Source organism: Phacochoerus africanus, chromosome 8 (assembly GCF_016906955.1).
Source record: "Phacochoerus africanus isolate WHEZ1 chromosome 8, ROS_Pafr_v1, whole genome shotgun sequence".
Taxonomy (NCBI): domain Eukaryota; kingdom Metazoa; phylum Chordata; class Mammalia; order Artiodactyla; family Suidae; genus Phacochoerus; species Phacochoerus africanus.
In genome coordinates, this window is record NC_062551.1 from 158,191,012 (window position 1) to 158,211,738 (window position 20,727).

At 54.9% G+C, this 20,727-nt stretch overlaps 1 protein-coding gene across 1 annotated transcript in view; it reads left to right on the plus strand.

Annotated features, from left to right (window-relative positions):
• GLIS1 (GLIS family zinc finger 1) overlaps positions 1–20,727 on the plus strand; it is an 88,994-nt gene that overhangs the window by 441 nt on the left and 67,826 nt on the right. The window contains exon 2 of the mRNA XM_047789044.1: positions 4,657–5,539. Coding sequence (XP_047645000.1) covers positions 4,745–5,539 — 795 coding nt within the window. The 5' untranslated portion in view covers positions 4,657–4,744. The remainder of the gene's footprint in view (positions 1–4,656; positions 5,540–20,727) is intronic.

Sequence of the window (20,727 nt, forward strand, 5' to 3'; positions counted from 1 at the left end):
CCCGTTGCAGAAGCTGAGGTGGCTGTTACAGAGCATCTGTCATTTCGGAAGAGGAAAATTCAGAGGCTGGGGAAGAGGCTGGGGAGGGGAACACTCAGCTCAGGGTCCATACACCTATGGGGTCGTAGCCGGACTGCTCCTCGCGTGGAGAGGGCGGGCGTCTCCTGCCCCAGGAAGCCCTCGCCCCACAGGACGCTGCCAGATAATCCACCTCTGGACAGATGTTCTGTCAGATTGCACATGGGACTGAACTTGGCCTCCTGCGGCTTCTCCCGGGGTCCCAGCTGCGCCTCTGTGCCCTCTGGTTTGCCCAACCACAGACAGGCCTCTGCATGCACCCCCCTGGACCCCAGGGTCCTCTCCCACTGATTGGGGCTGCTGCTCCTCTTCCACAGATCAGAGATTCTGAAAGCTCAAGGAGTAAGCATCTTTTAGACTTGGAGCTGTGCGTTGTTCGGTGGCAGTTGCCTGTCTGCAATCCATTCCTTCACCAATCACTTACCAAGCTCCGACTCTGTGCCGGGCACCATGGTGGGTGCTGGGGTGGGCTCCCTGGTGAAGGAAGCGGCCATTTCCCCGATGGAGTTTACTTTCCAGTGGGAGCCCCACTGTGGGAGATACTGTGAATTAACAGGAGGCTTATTCTTCCCATGTGAAACCATTTTTTCTCTGAGAATGTAGATTCCCTGTGGCTTTCTCTGGTATTAGTGAGACTTCTGATTTACCAAAGGATCTTGGGCTGCCATAACGAAACACCACCGACTGAGTGGCTTAAACCACAGATGTGTATTCCCTTGCAGTTCTGGAGGCTGGATGTCCCCAGTCAGGGTGTCTGCAGGTATGGTTTCTCCTGCGGCCACTCTCCTTGGATTGAAGCCAGCTGCCTTCCCACCCTGTCCTCACGGGATCTTTTCTCTGTGTGCTTGCCTGGTGTCTTTTCTTCTTCTTGAAGGGACACCTGTCCTGTTGGATCAGGGCCCCACCGTATGACCTCATTAAATTACCTCCCTAAAGGCCCTATATCTCTAAATACAGCCACATGGGGGTTTAGGGCTTCAACCTGTGAATTTTAGGTGGACACAATTAGGTACATGACAAAGAGTAAGCATCTTTTAGCCTTGGAGCTGTGCATTGTTTGGTGACAGTCAGATGTGTGTGTCTGCTTGGTTACTCACTGAGACTCCCCCCCAGCCCCACCCCGGCAGCATCCGTTTTCTTCAGTGAAATTCCTTCTATCTCAGGGTAGGAGGAGCTATGCTATTTCATGACAGCTAAGAAAGTAGATGGCTTTTTTGGTTTTTTGTATTTTTAGGGCCACATCTGTTCCCAGGCTAGAGGTCCAGTTGGAGCTGCAGCTGCCTGCCTACACCACAGCCACAGCCACAGAGGATCTGAGCTGCATCTGTGACCTACACCACAGCTCATGGCAATGCCAGTTCTTTAACCCACTGAGCAAGGCCGGAGATCGAACCCACATCCTCATGAATACTAGTGGGATTTGTTACTACTGAGCCACAAGGGAAACTCCCTGAAAGTGGGTGGTTTTGTTTTTTGCTTTTTTTGTTTTCTCCAGTAGAGAGGATCAGAAACTTTTTTTTTTTGGCTGTGACTGTGGCATGTTCAAGTTCCTAGGCCAGGGATTGAACCCAAACCACTGCAGTGATGATGCCAGATCCTTGACCTGCTGAGCCACGAGGGAACTCCAGAAGCATCATTTGTCGTTTTGAATGTCATTTTGACAGGGCACAAGAGAGTCTGTTCCCAGAACCCTATGCCTGCATCTGAGTTGCTGCCACCTCTGCTGCTGATCTGGCTTTTCCAGACTCTCTCATTTTCCTAAAAGATAAGAGGGTCCCAGGCCCTATCTCCTACCCAGTCAGATCCCGTACTTTCTCCCTCCTGCCTGATCATCTCGGGCCTGGGGCCTGTCCATTCTTGCTGCTCTCTCAGATTCAGACAGATCCCGGTTCAAATTCCTGCTCTCTCACTGCCTGCCTCTGAGGGCTTGGGCAAATAGCTCCTGTTTTTATAAGTATCAAACAGCTGGTAGTTTCTCCCTTGAAGAACTTGGCTGTGCATTCAGCAGACACGGACCATTGTCCTGTTAGGATTCATGAGACAGGCCCTGGGAAAGTGCCCAGAGTAATTCGCTCTGTCTAGGAACCCAGCTCACAATTTCTGGAGATGCGATGGGAGTTGCCTGGGGTGCACAGGGCTCAGCGGTCGAGCAGGGCCAGAGCCACGGCCTGACTTATCGGGGCCAGAGAGGGCAAGCAGAGGCTGCCTCTGTTACATTGGGAGCCAGGAGACACTGGGCCTGAGCTGCCCCCTCCCTGCCCAATGCCGTTCCGGGTTTTGTTATTGATTATTTGAATGACTCAGTCACAGAAGGCCACAGCTCTTGGCTTCTGGTGTTGGTGCTTTAAGGTGGCTCTGTTTTTAAAGTGAATGCTCCAAACAGATGCTTCCCTGGCTGCCTTTCCCCACCTTTGCCCACCTCTGCCAGGCCCAGGATCATGACCGTGCAAGGAGCAGTTAGGCATTTATTATTATTATTATTATTGCTTTTATTTATTTTTTTATTATTTTTCAAGCTCCACAACTTTAAACCAGATCTTTAAGGTACTCAGGGCTTTCTGCTGGTTACAGTGGGCCCAGCGCCCCTGGCCCTGGAGATGGGGGGCATGTGTATTTGCCCCTTCTGATTCTACCTGATGGCCACACTCTGGGCAGCAGAGTTCCTGGGAGGGAAGAAAGGTCTCCGCTGAGTGAGGTGGAGAACTGTTCAGGTGTAGTTTAGAACCCAGCAGAAGAGCTCCTCCTTCAATCTTGTATCCAGGGGGCAGGTCAGGTCTGTACTTGAGAACCGTGCACCCCCAGGAGGGCGCCGGGAGCCTGGGTTCTGGCCCCAGCCCTGTCACTGGTTTGCTGCTGTGACCGTGGTGAGTCCTGTGTCCTCTTGGGAGCGAAAGGGTTGGAGCACTGTTCTCTGAGGGCTCCAGGCTCCGACTTTCCCTCTCCCCTGTCCCCTCCTTTCCCTCCACCTCACGGCTGGAGCTGAGGATGCCGGGGCTGCAGGGAGCCCGCAGGGAGTGGCTGGGTTTGTAGGGCCACCCTGGGAAGCAGAGGGACAGGGGACGGGCCCACCGTCCCCGGCTGCAGAGCCCCCGCACAGCGGTGGTAGTCAGGGGAGTGACGGTGGCACCATTCACCCTGCCATCCTCTTCCCAGAGGGCAGTCACAGCATGTGTCCTCCCATGGGCCTGGCAGGTAGGGAGGTAGGGAGGGCGAGTCCTCCTTCTGCCGGGGAGGAGACAGAGACTCGGAGGGGGAGAGGTACGAGGACGCACAGGATGTCCTCGTCAGTCTTGGGGCACGTAAGCGGGCACGTAAGCAGGCCCCCTGTTCTGCCCAGCCAGCCAGTGCGGCTCCTCTGATCCCGAGCCCAGTGTCACTTTGCTGGCTCTCCCCCCAGAATCCTCTGGTGACCTGCAGGCCCTGGTATCTCTACCCATACTTAACTGTCCACATTTGGGGGAGGCCCCCTCTTGGAATGTGGGTGGTGCTGATGTGAAGAAGGCAGCGTCGGGCCAGCTGGGCCCTGCCCGTCACCATCCTCACCCTCAGGAGAGAACCCTTCACTGCTGGGGTGTGAAGAGGGGCCCAGAGCACCTTCCCATGGCTGCTCCCCAGAGTTGTGTTTTGTGCACTGAAGGTGTCTGGGCTTGAAATTCCTGCACATCCCCTCCCCTCCAAGATGCTTTTCCTCGGACACCCCCTCACTGTGACTATGAGTCAGACCCCCACCCACGGGTGTTCACAGTGGAAAGGACACATTGCTTGGGGCAAAACGTCACACAGTTAACATTTTTATAAATTAAGAACGATCACAAGAGTTGAGAAAGATTTAAGGGACAAGGAAGCAGATTTTTTTTTTGTCTTTTGGCCTTTTCTAGGGCTGCACCCATGGCATACGGAGGTTCCCGGGCTAGGGGTCAAATCAGAGCTGTAGCTGCCGGCCTGTGCCACAGCCACAGCAATACGGGATCTGAGCCACATCTGCTACCTACACCACAGCTCACGGCAATGCCAGATCCTTAACCCATTGAGCGAGGCTGGGGATCAAACCTGTGTCCTCATGGATGTGAGTCAGATTCGTTCCCACTGAGCCACAATGGGAACTCCCAAGTAAGCAGAATTTAAAGCAAACTGGACCTGATGTTTGCTTTAGGTCCAGTTTGCTTTAAATTGTCGAAAGCCATCCTCAGCCTTCTTCCTCCAGAATGTCCAGAAGGTCAGGGTCGGGGGGTGGCGGGCCCAGGGAGGCCTCAGAGGCAGGGCGGGTGGCACTGGGCTAGAGGAGGAGCCTGGATTTGGTAGGAGGATGAATGTGCTCCTTGCTGGCCTTCTCCTCGGCACATCATGTGTTCAGACCTCCTGCCTCTCTAGAACCTCTCTCCAGCGCCCTCTTCTTTCTCTCTGTCCCCTTTTCCCTCCACACGCCTCCCTGCTGACCAGACAACCAGTGCCGGTCTCTGCTGCTCGCCTTCCCTTTCCCGCTCCGGCCTCGGTCCTCAGGCTCCCCGCCATCCCCTGCCTGGGCCTCTGCACGGTGGAGTGCCCGCCCTCTCATGACCTTTCTGCCCTGTCTTCCAGGTCACCCAGGTCCCAGGCCGCGTATGTGAACGGCAGTCTCCCGGCCACACAGCACATCAAGCAGGAGTCCCTGCCCGACTACCGGGCCATGGCGGAAGCTCGCGTGCCCCTGTCTGCCCACTGCCGGGCCCCGCCAGCCACAGGCCTGCACACGGACCTGGACCCCCCGGGCCGAGGCCTCGCCAACCCCGCACCTTCCTGCTACCTTCTGGGCAGTGAACCCAGCTCTGGCCTGGGCCCCCCACCCGAGGCCCACCTCCCTGAGGGAGGCCTGAAGCGCTGCTGCCTCTTGGGCCTGCCCCCCACCTCCTCGGCCTCCGCCTCCCCCTGTGCCTCCTCCGACATCACCTCCATCGTCCGCGCCTCCCAGACAGCTCTGGTCACCTGCGTAAATGGACTTCGGAGCCCCCCTCTGCCGGGAGACCTGGGGGGCCCTCCCAGGCGGGCCCGGTCCAGCCCTGCATCCACCGAGAGCCACGAGGGCAGTTTGCAACTCGAAGCCTGCCGGAAAGCCAGCTTCCTGAAGCAGGAGCCGGCGGATGAGTTCTCAGAGCTGTTCGGGCCTCACCAGCAGGGCCTGCCGCCCCCCTACCCCCTGTCTCAGCTGCCGCCCGGCCCAGGCCTCGGAGGCCTGGGGCTGGGCCTGGCGGGCAGGGGGGTGGCTGGGCGGCAGGCGTGCCGTTGGGTGGACTGCTGTGCAGCCTACGAGCAGCAGGAGGAGCTGGTGCGGCACATCGAGAAGAGCCACATCGACCAGCGCAAGGGCGAGGACTTCACCTGCTTCTGGGCCGGCTGTGTGCGCCGCTACAAGCCCTTCAACGCCCGCTACAAGCTGCTCATCCACATGAGGGTGCACTCGGGCGAGAAGCCCAACAAGTGCATGGTGAGTTCCCACGGCCGCCCTCGGCCGAGCAGCACCCACCTCGGGTTGGGTGCTGGCTGGGATCCCCCTGGGCTTGAAGAGGGAAGGACCAATGCGATGGACGTGGCCACTGGTCGCAGCGTTAGTGCCTCGTCTATGGGAACCTTGGCAGAGGGTCCCTCAGACTGGCCAGGTACCCCATCCTCCACCCTCCGTAGCCTGGTGCCACATACACTTGCTCAGGTGGTGACACACGTGCTCAGAGGTCAGAGAGGCTCAGCCAGCCTTCTCTCTTACCTGCAAGTGCACAGGGTCCCACCTGCTGATGTCCAGGTGAGTCATGGGGAGCACGCTCTGCACCCAGAGTCCTCCCCAGGGCGGCTCCCTGGGTCTCCTGGAGCGGCCACAGGCTTGTTTTCCCCCAAGGAGCTCAGTCCTCACCGGCGTCCAGCTTGAGAGCTGTGGGTCCCCAGGGCCAGCTTTAGGGCGAGGCCAAGGGTTCGCAGGGAAGGCCGTGGTTGGTGTCTGCAGTGTTCTGGCTGAGATTGAGACAAAGGTTTCCCGGGACACACGCTTTCAGTGTAGGCACCCAGGCCTCCAGCCCTTCCAACCGGCCCTTTCCGTTTCTCTCACTGTGGTGGGAGTCTGTCGGAGGCCAGGAATGTCATCTTAGTCTCTGATATCCTCAGCCAAGCCGCAGTCCCTACTGCCACGGCCCAGCCGGCCACCAGGACAGGTGCCTGTCTGCGGGGAGTGTAAGGGCAGAGGGAGCCACCAAGGCCCAGCTCCGTCTTCCCAGCCCTTGGGGCCTGAGCGAGGGAGAGGGAGGAAGCAGGGTGTCGTAGCCAAGGTTGAGTCACTGCACACTCATGTGCCGTCACTGTCACGGGGCGGTCCTACCTCGTGGAGAACTCAGTCTAGGAAGGGGGGCAGCCTGGGGAGAGGTCCGCCTGTGTTCCTGCTCAAAGCCCAGGGCAGCATTTGCAGGGCCCGGGAGGAGGCAGGAAGCTTGGGCATAAATTCCATCCTCCTGGGACCTGCTGTTCGCCCTTGGGGCCCAGCTGCATGTGGAGCAGTGAGCTGGGCACCCACTGGACCTACTTTTTGGCTTTCAAGAAGGCTGGGTCTTGTGGATGAGAAGGAATTCACTGTATAGACGAGTGAGGGGCAGGGAGTGGCTTCTGCCAAAGAATTGAAGTAAGACGGAATCTGTGGTTGGCGTGCTACGGTCAGGGGAGAGAGGCTGGCGTGAGCAGGCTGAGCAGTTGACCGTATCGTGTGCCTTTGGGCCGAGAGTTTGCTGGAGGGGGAGCTGGTGGCCAGGCCAGCTCCTGGCAATGCTCCAGTTCACTTGGGGTGTTGTGACACATGACTGGCAGGAGGGTGTGCCCCTGCCTGGAAGGAGATGCCTAGTGGAGGTCGCAGGACAGGGCTCCTGGACAGCAGACGGACCTCGTGTCTCTGAGCGCCTGCAGTTGTCAGCTGCTGGTTACACACTCCTTCATGTCTTCTCTCCTATGGGTGACCCCACTGGGGTCTGTAGGGGCCCTTGTGGACGCTGCCTTGCCTGAACTCTGGCAAAGTGTGGTCAGTGGCCTTCTCGCACTTGGGTTCCCATGTGGAAGCACAGCGTCCAGGAGTTTCTGTTACGTTAGACACGAGGGACCTTGGAGATGAGCTGGGTCTTCCGCCCCTATTTTCCAGGTTGGGGAAAGGAGGCCCAGTGAGGGGTCAGAGAGGCTCAGATCACTTAGAGCAGTCGCAGGATCTCTCTGTAGGATTTCTTCGCTGGAGCAGCCTGCCAACATCTCTTTTGGTTCAGCAGACTTTGGTGAAGCCAGGCTTCCACCTGGCTCTGGGGACCGAGACCTGGACCTGCCAAGGTCTTTGTCTGGGGGCACTCACAGTCAGGGATGGGTTGGAGATGGGTGTCAAGAGGAGTGACGAGGTCTGAGATGGAGGAGAAACCCAGAAGGGCTTCATGGAGGAGGTGATGTTCAAGCCATGTCTATATTCACCTGTGCTTGCATTTAATCTTTACAAGAGAGTTTTGTAAGACCAGGGGTTTTTACAGATGAAGATACAGAGGTTCAGTGGGGTCCAGCTGGCCTTCCACCTGCTACCGTGAGAACACGTCATCTTGCCTCCTAGGGGGGTTAGGACTGTGATCATAATACCGGCAAGCAGCTCCTGAATGCTGACTATGTGCAGGGGCTCTTTTAAGCCCTGTGCTCCTCACAGCCACCCCACGGGGCAGATACTATTAATCCCCATTTTACAGATGAAGAAACAGGCTCGGAGAGATTATATAATTTGCTCAGGTCACACAGCTCATTGGAGACAAGCCCTAACAGTAATCCTAGAGGCTAATAACCATGACGTGCATCATACTAACAATGAGAGAAATAACTTGCCCAGAGTTACACAGCTAGTGACCACTGGCGCGGAAGCTGAACTCACATCTTTCTAAACGGTGATGCTCTTGTCTTCATTCATCTTCTCCTGTGAAAACACTTAGTCTCTGGGGTCCTGGGCCAGCCCTGCGGGGTGCCTCCTCTGAGAGGGTAGGTAGCAGAGGTCTCTGAGCTCCGCCCTGTCCCCCAGGGGAGCGCTCCCGCTTCCTGCAAGGCTGGCACAGCAGGTAACCCGGGGAAGGAGCGGGCCTTCGCCGGCACCCAGATAAATAAAATCTCCCTTCCCTGTAAAATTATTAATTTCTCATGACAGGCCTCTGCTACCATGTGCTGTAATAGACAAAGGAATTTTGGACCCGGAGCCTCTGGAGAACAGGAAATAGATGAGACACTTTGATTGAAGAGTAAATGGCCCACTAAAATAGCAGTTAATCCTTTTATTATCTTTCCAGCAGCCGGTTCCACAGTTCTTTCATGAGGTAAGCCTTTCCCGCCCCGTCCAACTGTAACACTCTCGTCCGTCCTCCAGCTGGTTCACATTTAGCCTGTGAAGCCTGTGCTCCCGCACCGGGCGGGCTCCCCTCCACCCAGGCTGTTAGTCCCCAGGCCTCGCCGGCCCCCCCCCGGGGGGGGGGCCCGCACGCCCCCACCCTGCCCTCTCCTCGGCCCGTCCACGCCGTCCAGAGGAAGCTCCCTAATCTCTTTGCAATATCCTGTTATGTTTCTTACGTTGTTGGAGTTGTCTTAGCCTTATTAAATTTGGGGTTTCATCTGCGTTACGATAGCAAGATTACGTCCAACCCAAATACTGACGCGACGCCTCCAAGACGTTAACTTTGAAAAGATTAATTTCTTGCTTTCTTAGGTTGGCTCTCCCAGACGGTTGGAATTCTGATTGTCTGAGACCCAGAAATTAGCAGACTGTGAGTTTGCTGCTCTGCACTTTGAGAGAAAGACAGGCAGCGTGAAAAAAGGAAAACCTCTTATAACTTTGGGTTTTTTGAAATAATCATGACAGTAAGCCCTGAGTTTTGTGAAGAGCTTGACCATAGCTGTGAGTAGAGCGTGGAAGATGTGAAAGGCAGGTGAAAGCCCACGTCTAGAGTCACACCGACCTGCGGGCTGTGTGATCTCAGGCAGGTGACTTAACCTCTCTGAACCATAGCATATTCATTTGTAAAATGGGGTGGTGATACCTCTTAGGACTCTTGCTGTTAGGGTTAGAAGAGATGACCTAGGGAGGTGCTTGGTTCACTCTCCCCTTCCCCAGTCATGCTCTTCACACTGATCATTTTAGAGGATTTGTGAGGTAGCTTTAGGAGTTAGGACAGGATCACTGATGGATGTTTTACAAACAGGACCCTGTGGTTCAAAAGAGCCCGTCAGTAGTGGAACCTGGACTTGAGGTCAGCTAATTGCTCCAGCCTCTGCTGTTGGTGAGGTTAACAAGGCTGTCGCATGTGCTGGTGGCCTTGTCAGGGGTCTGCCCACAATGCAGAGCACCTGCTCTGTGCCAGATGGTGGCTATTCGGGGTGACTGGAGCTCGAAAAGGGAGCAGGCCAGGGAGGAGGCTCTAGTCCCTGCCCTCCGGGTCCTGAGGCCAAGCTGGAGCCTTGAGGCTGGGCTCACCTCCCGCCTGGGTTCCTCTGGCAGTTGCAGCCACACTGCCCGTTGGTCCCCATCTCTTACCCCGTCCAGTCTGTCTTGGGTGCCATTGGATCTGGGACCAGGAACATACATCAGAGGGAGGCTTGACAGGGGGTCTGGCATTGTGTCTTCGCGAAGTCCTGAGGGAGGAGAGACCTAACCTATTCTGAGAAAAGCTGTGTCCAGCCCTGGATCACCATGCCCATTTTACAGAAGTAGAAACCGACTTTCACAGACAGTGAAAGGGCACAGCCTGCCCTTGGGTCACCTGATGGTGCTGCTCGAACCATTCCACAGTCTACACGGCCCTCCCCCGCACCTCCCTCTGCCCAGCCTCTCCCTTCAGCAGAGTCGAGCCCTCTGTGCTTCTCACCTCACACTGGGAGGGGGCCGAGGCGTCTGCTCCTCCCCCGCCCCCATGTCCTAAGACCCGCCAGGTCCCAGATTGGGCGCGTTCCTAGGCCAGCTGACACCCCTGCCTCATCTCAGCCTCTCAGGCTCATCCCAGGGAATTAGCCAGGAGTTTGAACTGTCTGAGCAGCTGCGTTTATCAGCCCATCCTCACCCCGTGTGGAGGGGGCAGGGGGAGACTCGCTCTGAGGGGATGGGGGTCAGCATAGCACAGCAAACGGGGCAGTTTCAGGGGACAGGGGGCTTCCCGAAGGGGCTGGCCGCCAAAAGCTGGGGCAGGTTTGACTGGGAAAGTGACCCGCCACTGAGGGAAGACCCTTCCCCCTGAAACACTTGCCTCCCTGGAGGGGGCAGCCTCCCCCGTGTGCCAGGCCTCGTACTGGGCGTTGGACGTCCAGAGGTGAAGATGATATGATGGGAGACTTCTGGCACTGCGGAGGGGATGCTGCCCTGGAACCGTGCCATCTTGCTGGAGGAGGGCGGGAGGGCGGGAGGGGAGCCAGCAGCTGAGGAGTGGAGCCTGGCTGCATTACCTTGTCCGAGTCAGCCATGGGGGATGGGAACGTTCCTGAAATACTCATCGGGTGTTTTTCAATATTTAGGGCTTCCGCGCAGCACTCAGAACATTCCTGGAGTCTGGCATTATCCTCATTTAACAGATGGGGAAAGGATGGTCCAGCTCATGCCCAAGTTCAGGCCCCACATACATCATGGGGTCACACTTGAGCCCAAGTCTCAGCCTGACTCTGGATACGATGTGCTTAGCCTGGAGCTCAAGCCACCTCCCAGGCAGAGAACCACGAGTCTGCTTAGAAGTGTCGAGAGAATATCCGATCTGAAACTCATTGGCAAGGTGACACTGAGTGCGTCCGGTGTGCCAGGCCCTGGTGGGGAGTGGGATCACAAGAGAATCAGAGCCAGCCTGGCCTGGTGGACCAGGGAAACGGATAGACGTGTGCCTTTAACCAGTTTTCCCAATTTGGCATCCCATCACTTTCAGAGCCGCAGGTCCCTTGCACGGCTGACATGATGGGTCTCTTGTTCCAGAGCAGAGGAGAGAGTACTCACGCGATGAAGAATAAGACAATCACCTTTTTAAAAATAAATAACCTGCTGTACAGGAGCCCAGAGAGGCCAAGCTGGTCCAACCAGTTCGGGTCACCAAGTCCATCCACCTTGGAAATGGGGATCTGAGCCTGGCCTCGTTCTGGGCATGGGGTCTAGGTAGGAAAAACTTTTTGAGCAAAGGCAGCCATCAAGTTGGCATCCAGGTGTGTCCTCATGAGCCACCATTACCGAGGCCTTGGCTTTTACTGATGCTTCTGTCTGAAATACTTTCCCCACCAAGCAAACTCTTAACCATCCCGCAAAACCCAGTCCAGCATCCCCTCCTCGCCTCCCCCTTGCTCTGTGCTTCCTGTTCTCCCAGCCCGTGTTGCTCCTGGTGTGGCCGAGTGTCTTGGGGACCACATGCCCTTTGACATGTGGCCTGCCCTTGGAGACAGAGGAGCTGAACCTGCTCCCTAGTACAGAGGCTCTGCCTTGGTGCTCTGCTCTCACCATGGCTCTGTGAGGTTTCCTGGACACTGTCCTCCAGAGTGGTTTCCATGAAGTCACAAGATTGGAGGGACCTTTTTTTTTTTTTTTTTCTCCCACTGTACAGCAAGGGGATCAAGTTATCCTTACATGTATACATTACATTTTTTTTCCCCACCCTTTGTTCTGTTGCAACATGAGTATCTAGACATAGTTCTCAATGCTACTCTGCAGGATCTCCTTGTAAATCTATTCTAAGTTGTGTCTGATAACCCCAAGCTCCCGATCCTTCCCATGGAGGGACCTTAAAGGTGGTCACAATCACCCCCTAATCTGGTGCTTGAAGTTTTCCTGCAAGAAAGTCTTAACTTGAAACCTGGCTTTGCCACCTCTCAGCCTGTGATTGTGTGCAAACTACCTGACGTCTGTAAGCCTGTTTTCTTCCCCGTCACGTGGCGGTACTAGGACTCATGAGGCTTTAGTGGGGTCCCGCACACGAGATGCTTGTGTAGCGTCTGGCACACGGGAGGCGCACAACAAATGGTTCTGACTGCTCTGGGCAGTTTGCATTAGGCAAGGTGAAGAGGGAGAGTCTAAAATGCAGAGTGGCCCTGCAGTCGTGAGCATCGCCAAGGAACAGGAAAGGTTGTGGCAAGTCCCAGCCCTGCCATGGGTGGGCCATATGACCTCGGAGGGGTCACTCGGCTGTGCTGAACCTCAGCTTCCTGACTGAAATGGGATTGGTGCCTAGCATTCTGGGTTTCTTAGAGGCCCGACAGATGCAAATGCTCTTTCCCCTTTTGAAGTCAAGGTTCCGGCTCCACAGATCTTGGCTTATACTGGATGACTTCTTCTCTCCCCTAGTTTTTAAAAATCAAACTCAGGAGCCTTCATAAAGAGAGGTTTTCTGGGTGTTCCCATTGTGGCTCAGCAGTAACGAACCCAGCTAGTATCCACGAGGATGCAGGTTCATTCCCTGGCCTCGCTCAGGGGTTGAGGATCCGGCGTTGCCGTGAGCTGTGGTATAGGTCGCAGACGTGGCTTGAATCCTGTGTGGCTGTAGCGTAGGCTGGCAGTTGAAGGCCCCCTCTTGTCACTGCACAGGGGGAAACTGAGGCCCCGATGACTGTGGCCTGCCAGGAAAAGGGCACAGGAAGTGGGGAGTCATCCCAGCTCGCTGTTCCCTGGCTGTGCAGCCTTAGACAAGTCATGTCATTCCTGAGCCTCCGCTGGGCATCCATAAAATGGGGTGTGTGATGCTCCCCCGACAAGACTCTCTGTGGGTCATGGAGGCCTGTGCTCCACAGACTTCAGAGTGCTCTGGAGAGGGGTCACGTTGAGTCCCCCGATCCCTGTCCAGTGCACCTGCCCATAAGCAGCCTCAGAGAACACGCTCACCCTCGCAGGCATCTTCCTCCCAGATGGACTTGCCATCAGACACAGAATTGTTAGCCACATGCTCCCCAAATGCAGTTTCTGCTCTTTGGGGCTCTGTCTGCAGCTCTCCTGGCCTCCCCCTTCTCCTCCTCTGCTCCCCACCCCCTCCCTGTCACCCCCCCCCCCATACGCCCATTCACTTCCCCACCGCAGCCCTCCATCTCCAATTCCTGACCCCACCCCTGTCTTATTCAAATCCGGAGCCAAGAATCGGTGGCCCAGGGTGGCCCAATGGCTACATGCATAGGATAACTGCTGGGGTTCGAGTCCCCACTCTGCCCTTCACCAGCCGTGAGACCGCATATAAGTCACATGACCTCTCTGAGCCTCAGCTTCCTGTCTCTGTAAAAGGGAAAGTGGTGTGAGAATTAAATGAGCTCATGTATATGGAGCACTTACCTCATGCCTGGCAAAGTGCTCCATGCCTAAAAACAGGAGCCCTTGTTCTTTTTTTTTTTGTCATCAAATCCGAGCTCTTGTAGAGACGAGAATTCCTGGGAGCACCAAACTTGAGGGTACAGGCAGGAACATGAGCCAAGTTTTGTGAACTCCACGCTGCTTGATGGAATATGAAAAAAATTAAGGATAAAAAAAACACAGGCCTCTGAATTGAATTTAAAATAATAAAGAGAGAAAACGCTTTTGAATGTAATGTAAATGGAATTGAAATGATTCTCTTATTGGAATGAGAAAGTCAGATAAAATCAACAGTGACTCGGAGAAAGTGTCCAGAACATGTTTTCTAAGCGGGACATCCTGGAAACGGTAATGGTCGTGATGGAGCATTAATAGGCTCTGTCTCCACTGCATGGCAGATGGGTTATCTGAGCCGACTTCACGCGCCTCCCTTGGACCTCAGCGTCCTGGCTCCATCTTTTAAGTGGGTGATGGGGCCTCGGTCACCACAGACGCTCTGAGACCAGGGACAATCAGCTCGCCTGTTCCCCTCCCTCAGGAGAATGCTGTGGGCTCAGCTGTGTTGTCTCTCCCTCCGCCCTGCCAGTTTTCGACACCCATGCTGTGCCGGGTTCAATGCTAGAAGCAGGGGTGCAGCGTCAGATGACCTCGAGGTGAGGGAATTAGCCACATGCCTCAGAGACATAGAATGGGGAGAAGACTTCCTCCAGGACGTCATGAGAGGAGGGCTTTGAAGGGAGGGTAGGAGCTTTCTAGGTGCAGACCATGAGGAAAGGCATTTCAGGGAAAGGGAACAGCATATACAAAAATGTGACAGTCTTGACCCTGGGGAGGGGGGAACAGAGATGTCCTCTTGTGCTTGGAATGCATTCTGTGTGTTGGGACTGGGAGCAGAAATGGCAGTCGGGTTGGACTTTAAAGGGCCTTGAAGCCCCGAATGGAGAGCTTGGACTCTACCTGGAGGACAGTGGCGAGCGTGGTGGAAGGATTCTGAGCTGGAGCGTGATGGAATCAGCGTTAACATTTAGAACGCTGGTCGTGTGGCAGGTGTGTCCAAGGGGGAGCAGCGGTCAGCAGGTGAGGACACAAAGGTCCAGGAAGGTGCCATCTTCTGTGGGTCCACCAGAGCAGACAGCAGGGCCTGGCTGCCAGCCAGGGCCTGGGCACCACAGGACAGGCCAGCTCAGCCCCGTGAGCTGCACTGGGCACAGTGTCTGCACCTGATTGGGTCCCAGAGTGCCGTTGCCCTTTGGAAAGAGCATCCAGCACGTTTACCAGTGGGAAATGGGAAAGGCATTTCCCATAATGTGGCTCCGTAAAGTTTGCACAACTGTTCTTTGTTTTCCACCCATCCCCACAATAAATCTTCCTCCGCTGCCAGGACTGGGGCCTCCGCGGTCTGTAAGTGATTACAGCACTGACTTGAGCAGCGCTGCTTCCTCGAGATGCATTCTTCTGACGTGGGTAATGATACAATGAGAGTCCACCTCGGAGACTCCGAGGCCTTGCGAGTGGCGATGTCCAGACGGCCAGGAGGGAGCTGCCTGATGGAGAGCAGCCTGCTCTGGCCTCCTGGATGAGTCTGCCATGTTGGGCAAGAAGCCTCAGAGGGCAGATGGGCATGGTGGTTCTGGGCTGTGTGCTTCCTGGGGGTAGAGATCTCTGCTGGGCGTGGGGAAGGGCAAGCCAGGGATTGTTTAGCTGATGGACCATCTACCAGGCTGTTTGACTGAGCCAGAAGACCGAGGGTGTTGGAGCTAAAAGGAACACTTGGAGCTTTGCAGACCCTGGTGAGGCCCTGGTGAGGCCCTGGGGTGCAGAGTTTTGTTGGGTAGTTCCTATGCTCAGGTAATGCACAGGACAGGGGCGGGATCCCTGTTTTATAAGGGGCTCGCCAAAGTCCGGAGTGGAAGCTACCTGGCCAGGTATCATCTTTGGGGCTCCACCCCTTGTCCCTGGCGCCCTGCTCTGACATCTTCCCACTGCCCACAGTTGTTTCTGCACCCTTATTTAACCACACGTCTGTGCTCCCTGGCATCCGTTGAACCCCTTGTTTGGGGAATCAGTTTGCACTGTGGTGTCATTTCGGACCAGGTTTAGTTGCCAATGAACATGATCGCAATGGGAAGTCAAGAGAATCTGGCCCCAGGAGGAAAAAGCAATCTGCTGTGCTTCCAATAATTCCTCAAGATCCACCCCCCGCCACTACCCGCTCTGTTCCTTCTCCCCAGGCATCCTCGGGGAGGCCACAAGTCTGCAGTGCCTTCTTGCTCTGCAGAGTCGCAGAGTCTGGCTGAGTACCTGCCGTGTGCCAGGCCCCGCCATGCATTGCCTGACCTGCGTTGCCTCCATCTTTACCATCACTGCCTCCCAAATTCTAGGGAACACTGGCTTGTGTTGTGTTTGGGGGAAGGGCCCTCCAGGGCATCTCGTCTGATGCTGCTCCCAAGCCCTGCAGCCCCCTTTGACAGATGGGGACCTGAAGCCCAGGGCGGGCGATGGCCCACTGGAGGCCCCATAGGGGCGTGGCTGGCGGCTTGTGCAGTCCGCATGTGTCAGAATCACCTTCCCTCCCAGCAGGATCGGGTTCAGGCAGCTCTGCCTAGCAGGCTCTAGGGAGGCCATAACCAGTGGTGGGTTTCAGACAACACAGCTTCTTGAGTTAGAAAAGCACGCTGGTTGATTGCTGTGGGTGTCAGGCCCAGAGGAAGCCTGACTTGTGCAAAGACCCACACAGGGGTGCACCAGCAAGAGTCTGCAGCTCCTCAGCCTGCCCCTCCTGCTTGCCTTCTTCATGCATATGCAGCCACCGGCTTTGGGCCTCAGCTTCTTCATGTGTGCGATGAGGCCTTTTGATCATTTCCTAGCCCTTATGTTTCCTGGCCTTGACTCGGCCAGTCTGGGTAGAGACAGTGTGGGCCAGGGGTTCAGAGCTTGGTTCCCTCCCCAGCTCTTCATCAGACTGCCTGTGACTGTGGGAAAGTCACCGGGCCCTTTGCCTCAGTTTTTTCATCTGTAAAATAGAAGGCTCGGACGCCAGGATCCCTAAGATCCTTTGAACTCGGCTTATCCTTCCACATTTCCGGGCGGGGCCCAGGGGAGGAGGAAGACAATGCAGGGCAGGGAAGGGGTAGGTGTGGGTTCCTCCTGAGCTGCCTGACCTCAGTTCCTGCCGCACTCTTCTCTCGTGCGCTGCTCCAGCCACACTGGTTCCTGGCTGTTCGTCAGACGAGCTGAGTTCATCCCCCCACTCAGGCTCTTTGCGTGACTCTTCCTTCTGCTCAGAGTTCTCTTGCTCCAGCCCTACCTCCCTTCACACAGGTCCACAGAGGCTTTCCTGGAGGTCCATGTCCCCTCCTCCGGGAGGCCTTCCCTGACCACCTGTCTAATGTAATACCTTCAGCCACCCTCTGCCCCTCATACTGCCTGACATTATGTGTCTGATCTGTTCCCTCCATTCAAACATAAGCCCCATGAAGTTGAGGTCTTTGTATTTTTTTTCCCTGTTGCATCTGTTTCCAAAGCCTCAGACAGTTCCTTGCACACGGTATGTGATCACAATTATTTGCTAAATGAATGTGATTGAGTGAAAAAGAGGAGAATCTGGGGTTCCTGTTGGGCTAGTATCCATGAGGATTCGGGTTCAATCCCTGGCCTTACTCAGTGGGTTACGGGCCTGGCACTGCTGTGAGCTGTGGTGTAGGTCACAGACATGGCTTGGATCCCGAGTCGCTGTGGCTGTGGCGTAGGCTGGTAGCTGCCACTTCGATTCCACCCCAAGCCTAGGAACTTCCTTGTACTGCAGGTGCAGCCCTAAAAAACAATAAATAAGTAAATAAGTAAAAAGCTAAAGAGGAGAAGCTGCCTCAGCGGGGCGGAGGTGATGGAGTGTACTGGGAAGGTTCTTTGCAACAAACTCATGGGCTGTGGTGAGGATTGCACGGGTTGCTGTCTGAGGGGCATCTCGATGCCCGATGGGTAGTGTGCCCAGAGAGCCCAGCACGGCGCCTAGTGCACAGTTAGTGCCCAGTTCTCCCCGCCACCCCCGATTTCCCTTCCTCTGTAATCAGCGGTGTCAGGGGATAGGAGAGGCTGCACCGCAATTCCTCCAACTCATGGAATGTCAGACCCAGACAAGAGCTTCGAAACCATCGTCTGAGACACCTTCTGGCTCGATCCTCTTTGTGGATTTGGAAACTGAGGCCCAGAGAGGAAGGGTTCTTGTCCAGGTCCCCATGCTGTTACTGGGGCTTGGAGAGAAGTTTACAATCAGGCGCTCTGCATAGTAGATGCTCTGTAATTAGCTGCTGCTGCTGCAGCTGTTTATCATTAATTCCGTCTCCACAGAGCCTGTTTTTATGACCATGGGCCCAGAGATAGAGCAAGAGTACAATTTTGCATTAATTGACAACAAAAGGACTGTTACAGCCAAGAATGCAGTGGGGGAATGATTAAACCTCCCCGAAGCAGCAGCTACTTTAAAGTGCGAGGAAGGAGGGAACGTGGCATTTATCAGGAATGTGCCCTCCTCCGGATAGCAGGTTAAGGCCTTAGTCTCTGTTTTCTCAGTGAATCTTTTGATGTTGGCATTACTGTCCCATTATATGGATGAGGAGAGTAAGGCTCAGACAGGTTAAGTGCTGGGGTTCCGATCCTCAGCCTCGCCCTGTGCCAAAAGACCCTCTGTGTCAGCCTTATTTTCCATAATTGAGCAGGCACTGATCACTCCCTGTTTGCATTAGACTCAGAGGACCCCTGTCAAGGCATCTTCATTACTGAGACGCCCTCAAAAGCTATCACATCATCTGGGTTTTGCATAGATCTTTCCACTTGACCTGCACTGGGGTAGAGGTGGGATGCCGTTTCAAGAATCATCGCTACGGAGTTCTTGTCGTGGCGCAGTGGTTAACGAATCTGACTAGGAACCATGAGGTTGCGGGTTCGATCCCTGGCCTTGTTCAATGGGTTAAGGATCCGGCGTTGCCGTGAGCTGTGGTGTGGGTCACGGATGCGGCTCAGATCCCACCTTGCTGTGGCTGTGGCGTAGGCCAGCGGCTACAGCTCTGATTAGACCCCTAGCCTGGGAACATCCATATGCCGTGGGAGTGGCCCTAGAAAGGGCAAAAAGACAAAAAAAAAAAAAAAAAAGAATCATAGCCACAGACACAGGGCATCCTTGTGTGCAGGGAGACAGTGACCTCCTCACCAGTTAGGAGAGGCACACAGGAGTCAGAGGGAGGGGCTTGGGGGCAGCTGCTTGGGGTCCAGCTCTGAGAACCGGGTCGGGGTGGAGGCTTGTGTGGCCCAAGACGGCCCACAGCAGGCAGCGGAGAGAGTGTGGGTCCCATGGCCTGTAAGAGTTGGGGTTGAGATTTGAAGCCAGGGAAGCCTGAAAGCACAACCACTCCTCGTGACTCTGCCTTGAGGGCTTCTGGAATCCAGTTCTGATCCCTTTTTCACCATGGCCTTGCCTGGACCAACTCTTTCCTTGTTCTGGTTTCAGTTTCCTTATGTTTGGTGGGAGTGAAAATCCTGCCTCCTCTGCTGGAGGTTGCTTACTGCCCATCATCCTGTATCATGCTCACAACAGCCTTGTCTCTGGCACCATCGCCCCATTGTCCCAGGGAGGACACGAGGGCCTGGTGAGGCAGGGAAACCAGCGAAAGGTCATAGGGCAGGTCAGCGGTGATACCCAGGGCAGGTGGTTCTCCCCCCACTTATGCCCCAGGTGAGCCCGGCTGGCAGGTGGGGGGACAGATGAGGTGTGGAGCCGAGGCGAGAGGAACAGAGGGTGTGCCGCCTGCAGTCAACACCTCTGTCGAGAAGTTCTCAGCTCGTGCCTTCAGAGTCCTGTAATCATCTCCACACTGTGAACCCAGGAAGATTCGTCCTGACAAGGGGTTGGCAGAATCAGCCTGGGGACGCTCCTCCCGCAGCCGGGTGGTGGTTGCAGGCTTTCAGGAGCTGTTGGAGGTGGTTACTGCCAGGTATAAATTAGATTCACCTGGCAAGGCCCCGCTTCCCACTGGAATTTTCTTGAATATGCCGCCTTCAGATTCCATCAGAGAGGGAAGCTCGGAGGAGGCCTGGGCCCCTGGGAAGCCGGCCGGTGGGAAGGAGGAGTTTCCTGGACTTATTGATGAGACGGGCAGAGTGAGCAGGGCCTCATCTTGGCATTGGCTGACCCCAGCGCTTTTGGCTTCAGCCTCTGCCTCCATAAAAAATACTAAAAATTACATTTTATGACAGCGTTGGTTTAAAGACAACATATTAATATTATGTATGAAAACATTTTCTTGGACCTAAAAGCTTTTTCTTCTGATTTTTAAATGAGATTACATTTTCAGCATTTCCCGTCATGGCTCAGTGGTAACAAACCCAACTAGAATTCATGAGGTTGCAGGTTCGATCCCTGGCCTCACTGAGTGGGTTCAGGATCCGGCATTGCTGTGGCTGTGATGCAGGCCAGCAGCTACAGCTCCGATTCGACCCTTAGCCTGGGAACCTCCATATGCCTCAGGTGCAGCCCTAAAAAGACAAAAGAAAAAGGGAAAAAAGAAATGACACTTTTGTGGGTCCCTGAAAGTACTGTGGACTTTGTGTACTACGTGTGCTGTGCCTGGTGGACAGGTCAGCTCTAAAGCAAGCCTACAGAGGCTGGGAATCCTTGAGGTGCAGTCCAGGCCTTGCCTCCTCCCCCTTCCCTTCTCTAGGCTTCAGTTTCTTCCTCTATGAAGAGGGACGAATGGAGGAAACACCAGAAAATCCTGCTGCAATGATTTACTCTGCTCCCTTCTGTTCTAGTCCATTTTATTCCTTATCATCGAGTTCTTGTTTTTCATTAAGAATTCATGAGTATTTACAACAAAAAGATCTGTGGGCAGTTAAGCTGACATAGATTAGAAGAAAGGACATAAATATGTGAAAAACCTAAGCTCACTTGGTTATTGTGATCCAACCCTATATTTCCTGGAGCTTCCTGGAAGCCAAAGCAAAGAAGGCACCTTGTTGAATTGTAGCATTCTTATTATCTGGGGAAGGGAGCAGAGCCGCCATATTGTGTTGGGGCCAGTTTTGTCTGGATATCAAATCTTGAGTAGGCCATGGTGAGAGTCACGAGTGCTGTTTGCTGGAGGAAGGTAGTACAAATGACTGATGATGCAGAGTCACTGAACCAAGCCATAGACCTTGTTTTTCACAAATAACTTGGCTAATGTTCTTTAAGAAAAGCCAGGGGCAAGTAAATGCTGGCAATGAAGGTACCTTACCTGTGTTCTATAGTCTGCAATGTGCTTTTAGTCTGTCTGTACAGCAGCCCTCTGAGGTAGCTGTCATTATTCCCACTT